This window comes from Colossoma macropomum, unplaced genomic scaffold, assembly GCF_904425465.1.
Source record: "Colossoma macropomum unplaced genomic scaffold, Colossoma_macropomum, whole genome shotgun sequence".
Taxonomy (NCBI): Eukaryota; Metazoa; Chordata; class Actinopteri; order Characiformes; family Serrasalmidae; genus Colossoma; species Colossoma macropomum.
The window spans coordinates 20,841,315-20,859,350 of NW_023494809.1; the positions used below are offsets into that span (position 1 = coordinate 20,841,315).

The window sequence follows — 18,036 nt, forward strand, 5'->3', positions numbered from 1 at the left end:
TTGGTCAGAATTGTTCACAGTAATGGTGATAGGAACCAGATGTCTGAAGAGTTTAATGCTACCTCACAAAGTTATTACATGAAATGGTTATGAATACACTGCCTGATCTGTTTTACAAATGTTTTGTGATAAGGTTTTAGCCTATTTTTTTTAATTTTTTTAATCCTTACCCTCCAGGATGTTAAAAGGCAAAATAGTCACCATACAACACATTTTTCAGATTTACCACTATTTTACCATAATCAACATCACAGAAAAACTCAGAAGGCATGTGTACCTTCACCAGTGACTTTGGTGAATAGAATGGCTGTGTTCTAGACATTGTGACCCTTGGTTCCTATCACCACCACTGTAAAGAAACTGTCTGTAACTTTATCTTTAATTGAACTTTTTACATCAAATCACTCTGAATGACTTTGTTTACATTTCACAGATAAAATTATGCAGAAATTTTGAAAAAATTGGTGGAATTCCTCTTTAACAAACGAGCTGTTGCCTCGCAGGGGCAACGGGCCTGCATTGCTCCCTGTGCCCATCGCCACGCTGTATGCTCTCGCATGAAGCTTAAAATCATTCAGCCACCTGTAACCACAACACAGAAGACCTGGAGTGGTAAAACCCAAAGGCAGAGAGAAGTCTCTGGAGTAACCGTCTCTATGGCAACACTCCTCTACGTGGGCAAACCCTGTGGGCCGGATCCCCCTGTTCTCCAGTGGTCACCAGGCACAGTGGCTTTCATAACTGGTTGTAGGTCTTGTTGTGGCTTTGGAAGTTCTGCTGGAGCACCACCAGAGAGCTGCGTAACTGTGGAGAGAAACAGGAGCCATTACGACCGGCACAAACAAACAGCCAGCACACCAGAGACCTTTCGGCAAAATAAGAGACATCAGAGGAGAGATGTTTTACACTAGCACACGGGGGCACACAGAATCGCCCCTTCTGAGATGGAGAGTATAGCAGCAATAGATGCTGCATTATGTTAGAATTAGAATCAGTTGTTATGATTGGTTAAGCAAGATATTAGCAAACTAAGCTCAATAATATATTGTATATACCTTTTTTCTATTTGAGATTCATTCATTGAGTCATTTTGGACAGTTTCTATTGACAAGCTTACATAATTTAGAGAGCAGATGGTGTTTTCAGTGTTAAAGGGGAATTTCATCAGTTTCTTTATGATTTCTGCATATTTTAAATCATTAAGATGTAGACAAAGACTGTCACAGTTTGAGGTGAAATGCACCATTCTAGAGAAACTGGTGGTGATAGCAACCAGACGTCTAAAGAGTTTAATGCCTCTTCAAGGTTCCCCACAGAAAGTTATTACATGAGTAAATACGTTGCCTGATGTCTGAAACATTGTTTTGTAAGTAGTTTTGCAATAAGGTTTTGGCTTAAAAATATATTTTTTAAATCCATACATGGCAGAGAGGTGTTGTAGTTTATTTTATTATTATCAACATTACATATAAAAACTGAGAAGACACCTGTAGGTTTACTCCTCACTTAGGATAGTAAACAAACTGACTGTATTTTTGTTCTAGACATTGTGACCCCTGGTTCCCATCACCACCACTGGGAAAAAAATAAAACAATGTTTGTAGGTTTCTCTACAATTAAGCATTGCACATCAAACCAATCTGAATGACTAATCTCAATTATTGAATGATGTCAAAATTTGGGAAAAAAGGACAGATTTAACAACACATACAGAATATTTTAATAGACTGTTTTTATGGTCTAGTGAAAACAGAATCAGGTGTATCTGAAGTTGCACTGCTGCTTGTATTCTCTTCCAGGTGAAATGTGGTAGAGCTACACTAACACACCTGTTCTAGCAGGTTAATGGAGTCCTGTAGCACCGCCCTCAGTAAGCGCGTCTCCTCTTGGCTCCTGTGAAACACAGGCTGTCTGGGGCCTAGGTCAGGTGCCAAACTGTGGAACAAAAGCACTTAGGTTTTACCTCTTTTAAGATTTTAAACATTTTGAAAGGTTTGTAATGCTACATCAAGTTAGGAGGCGTCATTACATTGTGCATCATTATAACAGTTTAGGCAGCTTATCAATAAACCTTTTATCAAAAGGCATCTAACTAGCATCTACACTGTAGATTGGAGACGTAGGATTGTATACAGTCACTGTCAGAACAAAATCTTGTATCTGCTTTACACAGTGTTTAAATTTTATGATAAAGAGACTAATAGAAATGGTCCAAAATGATGTAGAATAAATTATTTTTTAGACTGACTTACATTGAAAGCCAAGACAGTTTTTTCTCTCTCTTGTTACTTTTGAAAAGTTACTTTTTGGGTAAGGTTTTGTTCTGACAGTGACAATACATAGTACTTAATTCAAAACATGTTCTCTATTTTCCAAAAGCAATGACACATTTATGTAAAATCTTACAGAGCAAAAAAGGTTAAAAATCACATGCAGTAAATTCTTAATGTAACAAGCCAATAAAAGAATTTCTGAACATTCCAGCATGCATACACTATAATTCCATGAAATCAACAGCAGTCCTTACTTTGCCTCGGCTCTCTCCCTCACACGCTGCTTTGTGGTGAGGTACATGCGATGGGCCACGTCCTCCATGGCCCACAGCTTAAAAAAGAGCCCAAGGTTCAGCACCGTCAAAATCAAAAGACTGAAAAAAAAACATACATGAAAGCATATCATGACTTTTGTAAGTTTACACTAAAGTACATCAGCTTTCTAGATCTTCACTGGGCCTGTTCAGCCAGTCCACAGCACTGCTAAGTGGGTGCAACAATTAGGTAGGACAAAAAGCTATACTGGGTAGTTCTATACTCTTATTGACTCTTTGTAAAAAGTCCTTTATTGTTCTTCCAGCATGGCAGCCCAAGATTTAGCATTTTTCACTCTTTTTTAAGGTTCTGAATGTGCAAGAAACTTTTTAACCAGCTCTACTACAAACGCTAATCATTCAAGATGCTATGCAGAAAATACACCTCATGGTCATGCCTTTGACTTACATGACGCTCATTCCAGCTATAATGGAGGTGATGTTCCACTTCTGTGTGTTCTTCATGTCCACTACACCTGAAACATGAAACCAAGTCACTATTAGTTATGGAGTCTATGTATACAAACAGAAAAACTGACTGCATTGAGAAATGTTTGCTTGGGGTATATTACTTGGGGCACACACACACACTGAGAGCACAATGTGTACAGCTGAACACAACAGGAAACTGCTAGTGGTTTCAGTGTTTAGGTTGCACAGTTTGACATTTACATTCACACCTGGTCATTTCACACGTCTTGAGCATCAGTTTCTAGTTGTTATTCACTGTTTTGCTACAATGCATTACATTTTAACGCATGTGTTTGATGAGGCTAATCATTCTAAACAGCTGTCTTCTTGTAAACATCACTGTAAAGTGTTAAGGAAAAATGAGGGACAACACTGTATGAGCTGATTTGCATATTACCACTCAAATTTAAATCTGAATGACCGAAGATGCCTTTGACTGCCTAGTGTAAATGCATGTGGCTAAAAGCTTATCAGGTTACAATCCAGATGCAAGTCACATGAAATGAGCAGATTTAAATGGGGTCAAAGTGTATAGAGCTCGTACCCATGCTGCTATCTCTGTGCTGCTCTGTGTCTGCACCATACTGCTTGCCAGGCCGCATATGCTCCTGCAGGGTGCGACTGTAGGTCCTCCGCCTTCTACGCAAGCCGCCCTTTCCAGTATCGCCCGAACCTTGGGTCAACTCCACTTCCTCCTCAAGCAGCTCCGCCTCTGAATTAGAAAGAGAATCAGATGTAAAAGTTCAATGTATTGTTTTGCGTTCTAACATGAGTATCACTAACTTGAGGCTGACATATTAGCCTGTGGTTAGTACAGGATAGGATTAAAGAAGCGAGAGCTGCCTTATAAAAATGCTTGTGGGAATCTGTCCAGGTTTTGGTAAGAGGGAAGGGGGACTTATACCCCCTTTATGCAGACAACAGAAACCATACAGTCCCATTCACACCTGGGGGAAATTCTGGCCAAACTTGAGCCTAAATATGCATTTTCTGATTAACATTGTAAATGAGGGTCACCCTCAAATGTTCTCCGAGATTAAATAAAGGCTGATTGATTGATTGATTGATTGATTGATTGAGCTGTAATTAAGAGAAAATTTAACTTAGCTGGGGTCTGTTTAGCTGGCTGCTGGGACTGCACAAGCTGCTGTTGTTGCCCAGGGTGATGGGGGGAGGGGGCGAAGTAGATGACGCAAGGTGGCACACTCATATATGCAGACAGGAACTGTTACATTTTTTAGGCATGCGGTTCTTTTGTTTGTCCTATATGTGGCATACAACCTTTTGCACAGGGCTTATCTTCTGCTTAGAAACCAGTCTGACTTGACCAGGCAAAACTTCATTGTGTCATTCTAAAGTCTCAAATACTGAACGCTCTAGTACAGTTAACAAAAATAACAATTTGAGACACTCCTTTTATTCCTCCATCAAAAAAACGTGCTGGACTGAGACACCACCATGTCATATTGAACCAAATTATGAATTATAAAAATCATTACATCCCTAAAATTTTTATTATTTATGCAGTAATACAGAAAACAAAGTGCTAATGAAGTATTGCCAATTTCTTATGGGACAGCCTGGTATATAAACAGTGCATTATTACGATTTCACCACAGTGAAAAATAATTCTATAAAATGGTCTTCTATGTGAATAAGCTAAGAAGTGATGCTTAGTGATAAGATACAAAGTGATGATGATTGATCTTATTTTAAAGAAGTGACTCCTTCGCTTGAAGAAACAGTGAGAGAGACAATACTGGGAGATACTGGTACTCATGGAAAGCCTCCTGGCCAGTTACATTGCAAGGTCTGAACTAACTGTGGTATAATGTCCATTACATTTATATTCAATTAAGTTGGTCCTTTGGAACTGTGTGTCCATAGCAAAAAGTGTGCATTTTAGCTTTGCCAAAGAGCACATAAGGACCATTTCAAGGTAAGGGCACTGATCTCAGTAGTAGTTTGTCCACGCAGTTCTGAGTTAACAGCATTATTGTCAGAAAAGGGACATGACTGCTGAGGGCTTCCTTTCCTTGTCTCTCAGTCAGCCAAAACTGAACCAGCACATTCTACTCATGGTCATTTAGAGGCACTTTGATCTGATCAATTCTCTTAATTACTCTCTTTAACCCCTGCTCTGTATCCGCAGCAGAAAAACCTATTGGCCAGCCCTCTGCCTCGGCCAGTCAGAAAAAACACCAAGCTTGGTCTGTGCTTGTGGTCACTGGGCCAAACCCACAATGACTGTGGGTGTTTGTCAGCTCTGAGCATGCATAGGGAAAATCACGATATAACTGAAGATATAACTGACTAAAATGATCATGGCTGCAGTGCTGCATAAATATTGAAAATGTTTAAAGGGGCCCTCTGGTCAAAAATTAAAAATGTACCCATCACTACAGCTGCTGTAAACACACTGACTTGCACCCTACAGTGGTGCCACAATTGTCTAAACAGTGAGATGTTCTGGTTTATAGACCAGAAAAACACTCTTCTAATGATGCATCTTGAAGGTGGAGGGAACTTTTGATAAACTACAAGCGCTTTGTGGCTTACACATGAGGACAGGCTGTTTGAAATGTTTTGTTTCTGCTAGCTGGCTAATGCAGAAGGATGGCAGTTAGCTAACAATACTGCTAGGAAGTCAAATGTCTAGTCTGAATTTCTTAGACTCTACAACAGTGGAGGATTCCCAGTGGTTCTTTGATACAGTGCTGTGCTACAAAGTGTTATGTAACACTACAAACAACATTAATTACTAGCCTTAGGGTGGATTTCCCCTTTTAAGAAGTACTAATACATATTGTCAAGTCATTTCACCACAAGTATAATCTTCACAGTCCTTTTTTCAAATCACACCTCTCACATTTCTTTGTTGTTTTCTACCACCATGACTTTTTAAAAAAATTACAATTTAATTGTACATTGTTGGGTGAATTATTGAAATTTGAAAAGATCTATAATATAATTAAAATTGATAGCTGTCCCATCCCTATTCAGCTCTGCTGGACATATTAAATTATATGTAACAGCCTCAAGCATTAAAGACATCTGCACTGCCCAGAGAGCAGGACAGGGATGTGGATTTGCAGACCAGCAGACTGTGCACTAATGCAGGCCATGCTATAAGAGGAAAGACATCAGCAATAATTTATATTAACACAGAGAGAAGACGTATCACTCTGGGGACTAGGTCAAGGAGATGGAGGGACCAGAACTAGGAAGAATATATCCAAGCAGAGAAAATACTAAAAAAACTGATACTCACCAAGGTGTCTGAAATAATCCTCCAGGCCACTCCACGAGTTCTTGGTGATGAAAGACTTAACAAAGCCCCATGGCTGCTTCTTGTACTTCACATCTGTGTAAATCCTGTGGGAAAAAAACTCATTTTTTACCTATTCTCCTTTGGCTTTCACCTTCTTTATGCAGGTGTATTTTCTAATATCAGAAATATTTCCTAAAAATAAATAACTTGTACTTAATGGCTCTTTTGGCTGAAAATAAAATATAAGAAGGGTGGCCTCTGAGTTTTGCACAGTACAGTATTTTGTATATGATTCAGAAAAGAAGGAGCCATTGGCCATTCATGCAGTTGACATCACATTCTGTTTAACAGGACTTGCATGGCAAATATGAACGCATGTAAAATGCCATTTAAGGGCTATAAATTGGAATGACACAAAGCCTGAAAAATTGGTGGTGCCTTATAAAAACAGATATATCCGTGGCACCTTAATATCAGCCGATTCTATTGTTCATGCGATAAATCAGTTCAGCCAAGTGCATAACAGGGAATACTGAGAAACAAAACCATACTTACCTAAGCCTACACTTGCGCTTGGAGCTGCGGATAATGCAGTAGCGATTCAGAGTGTAAAAGTAGTCGTGGTACGGAACGTCATGTGTGTAGACTTCAGCATCCACTAGGTAGTAATGTCCCTCCCTAGACTCCTTATATAAAGTCTGAAAAAAATAACAGTGGGTGGTGTTACTTAAAACAGCAGCAATGTACACACACACAGGGAATGAGGAGTTTCACTAATACTGCCAGACAAAACTCTCCAAAGCAGAAAAAAGAGAGAGAAATAGAAAGCAGCCCAACCTGGTTTTCTGTGGCAGTTGAAAATTTGCCCACTAGTGGGTTGGTGATAGTGATGGTGTAATTCAGACTCCTCTTCATAGAGCCAGAGGTGTCCCTCTGCCAAGAAGAAGAGGTCACACCTGCCAAGTGAAGAAATACAGTAGTTACTAGCAAGACCTAAAACACTTAATGTGGAAATGTTTAACTACATATGAAGAAAAAAGACAAATAAATAAAAGCAGTTTTCACATTTTGGAATTTGGAACTTTTTTTTTTGGATAATTGATCTGTCCTTGTTTTGCACAAAGTGTATTCTTTCATATCAACTGTTGCAGGATCAGATAAGCTGTACAGAACACTTTTAAAAATTCATGTAATCTAATGAGAAACTGTAGCAAGTTTTGTTTGGGGTCACTACACTCTTGAACTTCCAGTTACTGAGGTTCACTATGTTGCTGCAGCTAATCGAAACTAGACAGGTTGGAAATGACAGCGACAAACCTGCACACAGCAAAAAACTACATCCCATCTATCCTAACAGCAGCTATGTTTCCACTTTTTTTTTTTTTTACAAATTGCAAGTGATACAATGCATAAAATTCAAAAACAATTATGACTGTTAGTGATAAAAATGAGGGAAATCTGTCATGTAACACTAAATTTATGCTTAAACAAAGTATTTTTCCTGGGGGGAAAAAAAAAAACATTGGCTGCTAATACTGACAAAAAATTTTACTAACAATTTCCATTTCCGTAGCCCAAATCCACAAACCTTTTCTCAGTAGCAATAAAAAAACAAACAAACAAACAAAAAAACGTCCTGCTGAGATAGAAAATTAAAAGGGAGAATACAAATGAAGATCATTTTTACCTGTGATCTTCCTGACATCCATAAACCGCCGGGAAAAATAGGAATCAGTGAAAAGCAGCTCAAACATTTTCTCAGCGCTGATTTGAAACACCCTGTTCACAAACAGCCTTCCTTGAGACGCATGGGACACACAATCACGCTCCACTGCAAAGTCAAAACAAATCAACAAAATAACACACATCAGCCTCTGTGTGAACAAAAAATGATCATAAATTGATAGATTGAGTTCATAAATTCAGAAGCCAAGTTATTTCGTGTTTTCCATATACAATAACGTTCAGTTGAGTGAGTGAGTCGAACGTCTGCTCTGAGAGAAAATGTAGGTAAATTGAATAAACTTTGTGTGGTACTTTGTTGCTATTTTTTGAGGGCACATTGTAAAAGATAATCATCGGAATTAATCAATAATAAATGAAGAATAAATAAATAAATAAATAAATGATTAATTCCCTCATTATTAACACATATGTACAGTGCATCTCTCACCTTCCTCCACGCTGTCAGATAAACTGTTTTCTGAGAGTCGGTCTTCATTGGCATTCAAGTCCAAGGACAGAGAAGAGCGCTTGGACACTTGCTCATGGCTGAAGCGCTCTAGAGAGAGGTCAGGACTGCGTTGGCGAGATGTCATACTCCGTGTGTCCTCCTGTAGGACATGCAATTACAGTAAATACACAATCCCTATCTGCACCATCTCTAACCCTGTGTCAATACTGCATTATGCATATTTTGGGAATTTTGGAGAAAATATCATTTGTAACGTCAGTTGTGCTTTGTGTCTGTTTCCTAAGCAAGATGATCTTCATTAGTATAATGCAGATTTTGCATTTGAGACAGAACTATGTCTATGTGTGTGATGTCACTACCTAAATACGTACAGCATGTTGTGAAAAACCCCTGCCAAATCCAACCTGATAATAATTAAAATTATTCTTTCACGCTTTACAGGGGACTCGCAGCAGCGCATGCACATCATATCTTAGTGTTTCTTAATTCAAAAAAAAAAAAAAATTACATAGTGCAGCTTGGCAATCCATTCTATAAGTGGAGGTTAGGACATAAAGTTGTAATCAGAGAGTTTTGAACCCTCTTCATCGGATCTTAAGCAGGAAAATGTTTAATGTGCTGTACCCCGTTTGCAGAGAGAGTGCTCTGTAGTCCAAGTGAAGACTGCGTGTCATCTCCCAGAGGTGTGGAGGCCTCATATGAAGTCTGTTCAATCTGAGGAAGACGTAGAGTGGAAGGTCTTTCCATCCTTCCAGTTTGATCCTCTGCTTTTATGTTTAGGCTGAAACAAAGAGCACATTCATAATACAAGGTAAGCTTCTGGCTACATTACAAAATCTAAAACCTGAAAACAAATATTCATCTAAAAAGTGTTTACACAATATATGTGTGTATGCAACCAACTCCTATGACTGAACTTAGAAGGTGTACACCTATGATAAATTCAGGCACTAAACTGTGCACTAAACCTACAGAAGTGTGTTCTGTAAGCATCAAAATAATCGTCTATACTATCACTAAGACAATCAACAGTAACTGTGACAAAGTCACAAAGGACCAAATTTTTCCATTCAGCATTTATTTTCGTAGCCAATGAACTGTTTGTTTTGAGAGTGTGAAAACCCATGAAATGTGCATTCAAGTTCATGATCCAGCAGCAAAGCCAGAAAAAACAAGTTTCGCAGGTAAACAATGAGACTTTACAGGTATGGCCAGGTCACTGGTATCTGTGTGTGGTGAATGCATGTTCATCCTGACGTGTGTGTTACCTGGTCTGTGTATATGCAATTGTATCTGCTGTCATCTGCAAACTCTCCATCTCCTCAAGGCTCAAGCCCAAATCATTGCCATAGTGCTGTTTGACCATCTGCCACAGCTCCTGCCTGGTCAACTGCTGTGGAAAGAACAAATAACCAAAGAAACTGAAGCAGCTGAGCAGCTGAGCAGCCGAGCACCTCGCTATCTCTTTCTCTCTGGGTGACCTGTGTGAAGAATGCTTCTGGCTGGTTGTTGATACCAGATACCAGATCAGCCCAACACAATGCACCTTTAATAATCTACTAGGTCAAACTTTCATGCTGGAAAACCGCCCTAACCTGCTTTGCAGTCGTCTGTGGAGATGCAATCAGAGTAAAGCTGCAGAGGTAGACTGCTAATCTACACTACATGTCCAAAAGTTTGTAGACACCTGCTCATCCAAAGTTTCCTCTGAAATCAAGGGTACTTATGGGGAGTTTGTCCCTGCCTTTGCTGCCACAACAGCTTCTACTCTTCTATGAAGGCTTTGCACTAGACACTGGAACACTGCTGTGAGGATTTGTTTGTATTCAGCCATAAGAACAAAAGTGAGGTCAGATACAGATGTAGGATTATTAGTTCTGGACACTCCAACACATCCCAAAGGTATTTGATGGAGCTCCATCTCTCCAGAGAATGCAGTTGCACTGCTCCACAGCCCACTGCAGGGAACTTTATATCCCTCTAGTCGACATTTGGCATTGGATATGTTGACCTTAGGCTCATCTCATTCTACTGGTAATGCTTTTTTAATGGAAATTACCCAAACTGTGTGCACCTTAAACTTCACTAACTAGCAGGTGTGTCTGTATACTTTTGGACACAATAGTGTGAGTTAGTTGTCTATGCTCTAATTAAGTACAGTCACATTGACTGACTCCTACTAGACAATTCAATGACCTGGATGACCACAAACTTTCACATACATAATGAAATCAGCTTTTACCTCTCATATCAAAGTGAACTGAGTTATAAAGATTATGAAGGCAGGTGGAGCTGATCCTTGATGCTCCCCTATGGACCATAAACGCCACCTGCTTGAAAGCAAATTGCTCCAAAACAAATCCTGTCTTGTGAGATTTTGCTTTTACAATGAACAACTACGTGACTCACAAGTTAAACAGCTTCACAAACGTACAAAACAAACGTGAACTTCAGTCTTCAGAACTAGACTGAGTGTCTGATCAGACTGAGTCTCAGTTGAAGTAAAACCAGACCATAAACGGTGCTTTCCTAAAAAGATAAGGAACGCTATGCTAACAACGAATAGCCACAAACAAATCAACAGACCATATAGCTACGAGGCTGAAGTCAGTTTCTTATTCGCCAACTTCTAGTTCGAATTTTCCCGTTCCTCCTTAAATGGTGAATCAGTTAAGGTGGAACGGGAAAATACGAACTAGAAGCTGGCGAATAAGAAACTGACTTCAGCCTCGTAAGTTAGACCATATGGCGCACAAACACGGGCTCTACAATAAAGACCTCCAACCTAAAACGATACATTTTGAAGACAACGCAAGATAAGAACATTTAAACTGAAACCAACGGTCAGTTTCTGTATGCTTTAGCTTAAATAACATGAAGACGCACTTATTCTGTCGTACTTACAACAAGGTGTCACCTACCTGTCGAAAGCCTTCAGTGAACTAAAGTAACCCGTGAGCTGTCACTACAGATAAAACCCAGTGGGCTCGGCGATCAGGAAGTTGTTGCGTTCTGTAGCAATATTATTTTCCCCACCCGTATTCCGACAGATAAATCTGCAGACTTTCACTGGATGCGACTAGTAGTTCGTTCATCACAATTTTACACTATTTATCTTATACAGTACATTTAGAAATATCACTGAATTTATTTTAAAAATAATATTTTCTTATTATGGTTTTATATAAATGTCTTTAATTATTTAATAGTTTGCTGCACTATAAAAAAACGACCATCAACATTTTTGTTCATTAATTTTTAAAAGTTATATTTTGTTTTATAATATTATTTCAAAACTTATTTAACAGTTTGCTGCAGTATTTCCTTAAACTTTTTGGTTTACTTTTTTTTTATAACGTCGTAGATTCCGCATTTTGTTCAAACCATAATATATGTTTATTAATTTAATGCTGGGTTTATTTGCCGTTTGCATTTAAATTAACTCAGAATTGTGAAAAAAACAGGTTGACTTTTTTTAAGCACAAAACAACAAATAGTTTTTTTAAACAGAATTTCAGCATGCTGAAAACTTTTTTACCCACCTGTATTCCTGGAACGCTAAAGCCCCGCCCCCAGCGGGTGGATTAGCTAATCGTTCAGGCTGCTCCTAGCCGATCCTGGCGCAAGAGGGCGGGGCTTTAGCATTCTGGAACGAAGTGATGTGTGAGATGCTAGCCAATCCTAGCACGGAAAGGCGGGGTTTTCCGGAAAACGGGTGGTGAAAAAACCTTCAGTTTTTGGCTCTGATTAAATGATTAGAATGATTAAAACTGAATTGTGGTAAAGCAGATTAATTTACTTGCATAAAAAGTATTTTTATTTGAAAAAATTAAATCCTGTCAAAATGTAGTTAACCACACTATCTGGAACAGAGTTTCTGTCTCCCATGGTTCACATTGTTCAAGGGAGGGACTTTTTTTCTGAAAGGCCGCTCTGTTCTCATGCAAAGTAGAAAGCCACACCCAGGAAGGTCATTGAATTTTACATTCATGTACAGTTTCATGTGCACACAGCACCAGTTTCTAATTAAAAAGAGCACTTAGAAGCTCATGTGGTAGATTGTAACGTTAATATAAATGTTTGGGCAAGAGGTGGGCGATACAGCAAAATCACAATACTTCAAGAAATTTTGTAAGATATGCAAAATAAAAAATATATCATGATATCTGATAAGTTAGAACAAACCCCACATCTTAAATATACTATCACAAACTATGAATTCAGTTATTTGTATTCAACATTTTACACTAAGTCCAGCACTAAATCAGGCAGTTAGTAAGTGTTTTAAGTACTAATGACTTTCACTCAGAAACGACTTTTACTCAGAAGAGCGTATTGTGACATGTTGTGATGTAATTTATCACAATAGCAATAAATATCATCATATTGCCCAGCTCTCCTTTGGCTTAACAGTATTTTCTAGGTTTAGTTTGCACTGGACATTCTAGGTCAGAGGTAGCTAGGTCCAGAGTCCAGTACAGTTTGGGGATTTCCCTGCTCAAACACTCAAACAAAACTTGGGAAATCAGATGTATTTGAGGTAGGAAATCACCAATCTGTGCTGCATTCTGGTAGAACTCATTCTGATAAGGGAAAAAGGGCCCTACATTGTTTTTTTTAAATAAAGGCTTTGATTCAGTTTTTAAAGTTCAGTATGTTAAAGTTTCAAAAACCAAGCCATTCACTTCCCAGTCACTACATCAATCCACAAATTGAAATATATATATAAAGAGAGGTTGGAAAATGGTCATGAAAACATGAATTTTGGCTGCTTTTTGTACATAAACCTATATAAACATCATGAATGGACAAAACAAAACAAAATAGAAATAGGAATAGTAGTAAAATTTCTCAGGCCCACCTTGTCCATCAGTATATTCTGCCATAGACGAAAAATGGTCTGGTAGCTCTTCTCCCTTGTGGAAAATGATGTGAAGAACAGCTAGGGGAGTAGACACTATGTTAATCTGATGTTACCAAATAATTTCATATTGCACCAGTTACAATGTACAGTAATACACTATATGGCCAAAAGTATGTGGATATCGCTCCTAATCATTGAGTTCAGGTGTTTCAGGCACACCCATTGCCCCTTAGTTCCAGTGAAGTGTAATGTCAATGCTACAGCAGACAAAGACATTTTAGACAATTATATGCTTCCAACTTTGTGGCAACAGTTTGTGAAGGCCCTTTCCTGTTCCAGCATGACTGTGGCCCTAGCAAGCACAATAAAGACATGGTTTGATAAGTTTGGTGTGGAGGAACTCAAGTGGCCTGCACAAAGCCCTGACCTCAACCCAAGTGAGCACATAAAGTGGAGGCCATCTCGTCCAACATCAGTACCTGACCTCACAAATGCTCTTTTGACTAAAGGGTACAAATTCTCACAGACGCACTCCACAATCTTATGGATAGCCTTCCCAGAGGAGCAGAGTCTGTTGTGGCCACAAAGTGGAAAGGGGCGACTCTATACTAATGCCCATGGTTTTGGAGTGGGATGGCCAACAAGCTTGGATACATTTGATGGTCAGGTGTCCACATACTTTTGGCCATAGTACATAATATAAATAGTACATTAGATAGTAGTACAACAATAGTAAGTTATAGTATAATAAGGAGAATTATTTAAAGTATTTTAGTGGTTTAATCAAGTCTATCCATAGATAACAAAGGATAAACCAGTGCTTGTTACCTTTTCTGTATTTGTGTAGATCTGAATGGCGTTCGGTATCAGTCGGGCTGTCTTCTCTCTTGACATGGATGCAATATCTCTCATATTTAACATTATCTACATTAAAATTGACCAAAATAGAATCAGTAGCAACCCTGTATCAACTCTCCAAACAATATAACAGACTGTATACATTCAAACAGACTGTGTGCTCTCACTTTTGTTCCCCAGAAGACATTACTGTAGAAACAGAGCCAGTTCTCTGTGAGGTAGATGCGGCCCTGCAACAGAATGTCCTTCTGCAGAGCGCAGGTATAATCTGGGGAAAAACACAAATCTCAAAAATGCAGGCCTAAAGACATTTAGCATATCTCTCTTTCTCAATCTCTCTCCCTCTCTCTCACCTACTATCAGTCTCTCCAGCTCAGCCAGTTCTTTGAATGTCTTCCTGAACTCCTCACTCCTCTGTTTGTAGCTGGTCGGTGATTGAGGTGATCCTATACACTGTCCTGTGACATCCTGTGATGGAGCCTAATTACAATGAATGAGTTAAAGTAATCATCATTTAGGCTGCAGCATAGGGTGTGCATTAGAGCTCTCATTAATACTGAGTTAAGCTTGCTTTCTTTGCTTAAAGCTATACATAATATTCTCAGTTCCTCTATTGCTCTCTCCTACAGTCAGAAAAAGAGCCCATTTATGTAGACATACAGTCAAGGTGAGAAATACAGGGAGTCCAGGGGGGTCTGGGACATCCTCATTAACCTCTTGGACCCCTCTGAATGTCTCAAAATGAAAATTTTGTTCTATATAGTACCAGAAGCTTGACATCATAACAATAGAACTCTATATGTTCCTAATAAGCATAATTCTATTTCATTTACTAAAAATATGCAGCTTCAACCACCAGTAGTATTTAAAATTGGACACAGTACATAAAATCAAGAGGGTCTGAGTGAGAAATACATTCTCTGGATGTTAAATGGTAAATACATTATGCTCTTTTTAAAGGAAGAATGAAGCTGCAGCTATGTTCAATGTCCACAAGAGGGCAGCAAAAACATACAAGTCATTTTTTCCAATGAAAAGGCTACACTACTAAACAGTGTTGGTTCATGAGTTAACTGTCTGTAATCCTGTATCTACATGAACTGCATTGCTCACAGTGATAAAAGTCTATACCAATTCATACACTATATGTATTTAGATCAACTGGTATAAAAGATGTAAAATGCAGAGCAAAAGCCAGGAGTGCTGTTTCAGTCTATATCATCAATGATGTTGAAGCCTATTTGTTCACCTCTTGCTCCTCGGAGTTCAGCTTGGCCTCTCCAACTGGGCTGCCCTCCTCAGTCACATCACTGCCCGCCACCGACTTCGCTATGTTGGTCATCTTTGTCTTGCCTGGGTAAAAGAGTCAGAGCCACACCAGCTTCAAAAGACCATCAGCCAAGCTGAGAAGATGAGGCAGCTCATTCTGCTTTAAATTCACTATGACGGTGCCTTAAGCTATGCAGAGTGTGGCTATTCATAGCCAAAGAGGGTAAACACAGACATTAAGACAAAGAGCTAACAAGAAACATGAAAAACTGGCTTATCCTGCCCTGTGAAGCGACTTCAGAACCCCAGCTGGGGTTGACACCTAAAGAAAGCTCAGCCAGACACAAAGGCCAGGCACAGAGGAGTCAGAGAGCCAATAAAGCAGCTTCACCAACATTAACTAATGGCAAAGAGGAACATGCATTTTCTAATTTAATCACATCAATAATAATATGATAATACATCTTTATTTATATAGCACATTATATGTTAGTTGCAAAATCCCAAAGTGCTTCACACAGAAAGATAAGTAAAAGATTGTAGAGATAAAATATTATGATATAAATCAAATAACTGCACAATTTAACTGCACTGAGAAAATGAGCTCCAATCTGCACTTAAAAACATCATTGTGCTCACATTGCTAACATTCTCTGGAATGTTTAGGAGCTATGTAAGAAGAGGATCATCCACCATTGTGTAAGTGATCATAGGAGTATGCAGTAGTCCCGCCTCTGGCTAGAGGGGCTGTAACGTTTCATCAGATCAGTAAGACATTGTCACTGTCGGAACAAAATGTTGCATCTCCACTTTTGCTGTTTTTTCTTTTTTTTTGCAGAAACTGAAATGGTCAGCTGCTCTTCACACTGTGTTGCAATTCATGATAAATGGACCAATAGAAATACTCAAGAAATAACTTGGAAATACATCTCATTCCATTAACTTTCATTCAAAGTTGAAAAACGCTTTTTTCCTCCTGTTAACTTAGTTTTGGAGATGAGGATTTGTCCTGACAATGACAATATGCTTATATTACATTAGTGCTTGTTGTAATTATGACATTATTGTTTCTCAAGTAAAAGTAAAAGAAATCTTTCCATAAAATAACTTGAACAAAAGTATCAAGTCAAAAAACTGCTGTATGTAGAGTTCTCTACAGAACTGCAGCCAAACTTTTTTGTAAAGCATCTATGAGAACTGGAGCTGAAATTTGATAGGTTTGATCTATCTATCTGTCTATCTATCTATCTATCTATCTATCTACCTATCTATCTAACTATCTGTTGGTCTGTCTGTCTATCTATCTATCTATCTATCTATCTATCTATCTATCTATCTATCTATCTGTCAGTCCGTCCGTCCATCCGTCCGTCCATCTATCTATCTCTCTCTCTGTCTGTCTGTCTGTCTATCTATCTATCTATCTATCTATCTATCTATCTATCTATCTATCTATCTGTCTGTGTATCTATCTATCTATCTATCTATCTATCTATCTATCTATCTATCTATCTGTTGGTCTGTCTGTCTGTCTTCCTGCCTGCCTGCCTGTCCGTCTGTTTATCTACCTATTTTTAATAGTTACATGTTAGTTAAACTGCCTAAAACTATTACCTGCTATCTATTCCACGTGAACCTGTACAGTATTGCACATTTTGATCTGTTTTATACACACACACACACACACACACACACACACACACACACACACACACACAAATCTTTGCTGTCCCAAGAAAAACATGTATTTCCATTTTTTAGCAATTTTTAGTTTTCTGCATTGTTTGAACATGGTGGCTGTTCTTTACATTGTGTTAAAATGTAATAATATCAATAAGGAAAGGACCAATAGCAATGCTCAACAATTACTTGGAATAAAATATCTTCATATTGACTTACACTAAAAGTAAACAACGTTTATACACAAAATTCAACTTTTCATGTATATTTTCTGTCTTTTTGGCAGCTTCTTGCCAGAGGAAACCCCTAATAAACAACTGTTATTACATGTTAAAGCTGATGTGCTCATACCTGTGAACGCTCCCTTCAAACATCAACACGTCCAGATCCTGCGCAGACTAATTCCAGCACATCTATAAGAAGAGCTGCGGAAGAGTGTTGCTTCAAGTATAATCCTCAAGTAAGAAATGTTTGAAGAAATCACCTACTTTCACAGTGCTGAAGTGCTGCTGTGGTGGAGGTGTCTTCTTACCTGGCAACAGCCCCAAGTCCCTCCAGAGGGAAAATACCATTCACCACTGGAGAGGACAGAGAGCATGTTTCACACATGAATACGCAAAACAGATCAGAAAGGGGTGGAGCCGAACAATCAAACACCCTACCAAAACACAAAAACTCTCTGTTTGTTTGGTCTGCAGCAACCACCTCACTTTTATTACTGCTGTTACACACTTTAAAAAGATGGTTCTTTAAGGGTCTTTAGTATGGAAAATGGTTCTATTTAGAACCACGAAAACTCAAAGAACCGTTTGCATGATTTAATGTTTCTTTGCATTGTGAAA

The 18,036-nt window shown here is 38.6% G+C and overlaps 1 protein-coding gene across 2 annotated transcripts; it reads right to left on the reverse strand.

Moving 5' to 3' along the window:
* Positions 1-153: 153 nt before the first annotated feature.
* Positions 154-17,766, reverse strand: gramd1c (GRAM domain containing 1c). 2 transcript variants are annotated; one of them, XM_036558705.1, is made up of 19 exons: positions 17,727-17,766; positions 17,546-17,619; positions 15,495-15,598; positions 14,599-14,725; positions 14,413-14,513; positions 14,216-14,311; positions 13,385-13,465; positions 9,792-9,916; positions 9,148-9,304; positions 8,503-8,662; positions 8,017-8,160; positions 7,167-7,285; positions 6,885-7,027; positions 6,330-6,433; positions 3,603-3,770; positions 2,997-3,063; positions 2,528-2,647; positions 1,830-1,935; positions 154-804 (listed from the first exon to the last, which is right to left on the reverse strand). In XM_036558705.1, exons 3-19 carry the CDS (start codon positions 15,585-15,587, stop codon positions 736-738), a joined length of 1,980 nt encoding a protein of 659 aa, XP_036414598.1. In that variant the 5' UTR covers positions 15,588-15,598; positions 17,546-17,619; positions 17,727-17,766; the 3' UTR covers positions 154-735. The 2 variants fall into 2 exon arrangements, with proteins under 2 accessions (XP_036414598.1, XP_036414599.1); XM_036558706.1 differs by lacking the exon at positions 17,727-17,766 and having other exon boundaries at positions 17,546-17,683.
* Positions 17,767-18,036: the final 270 nt, after the last annotated feature.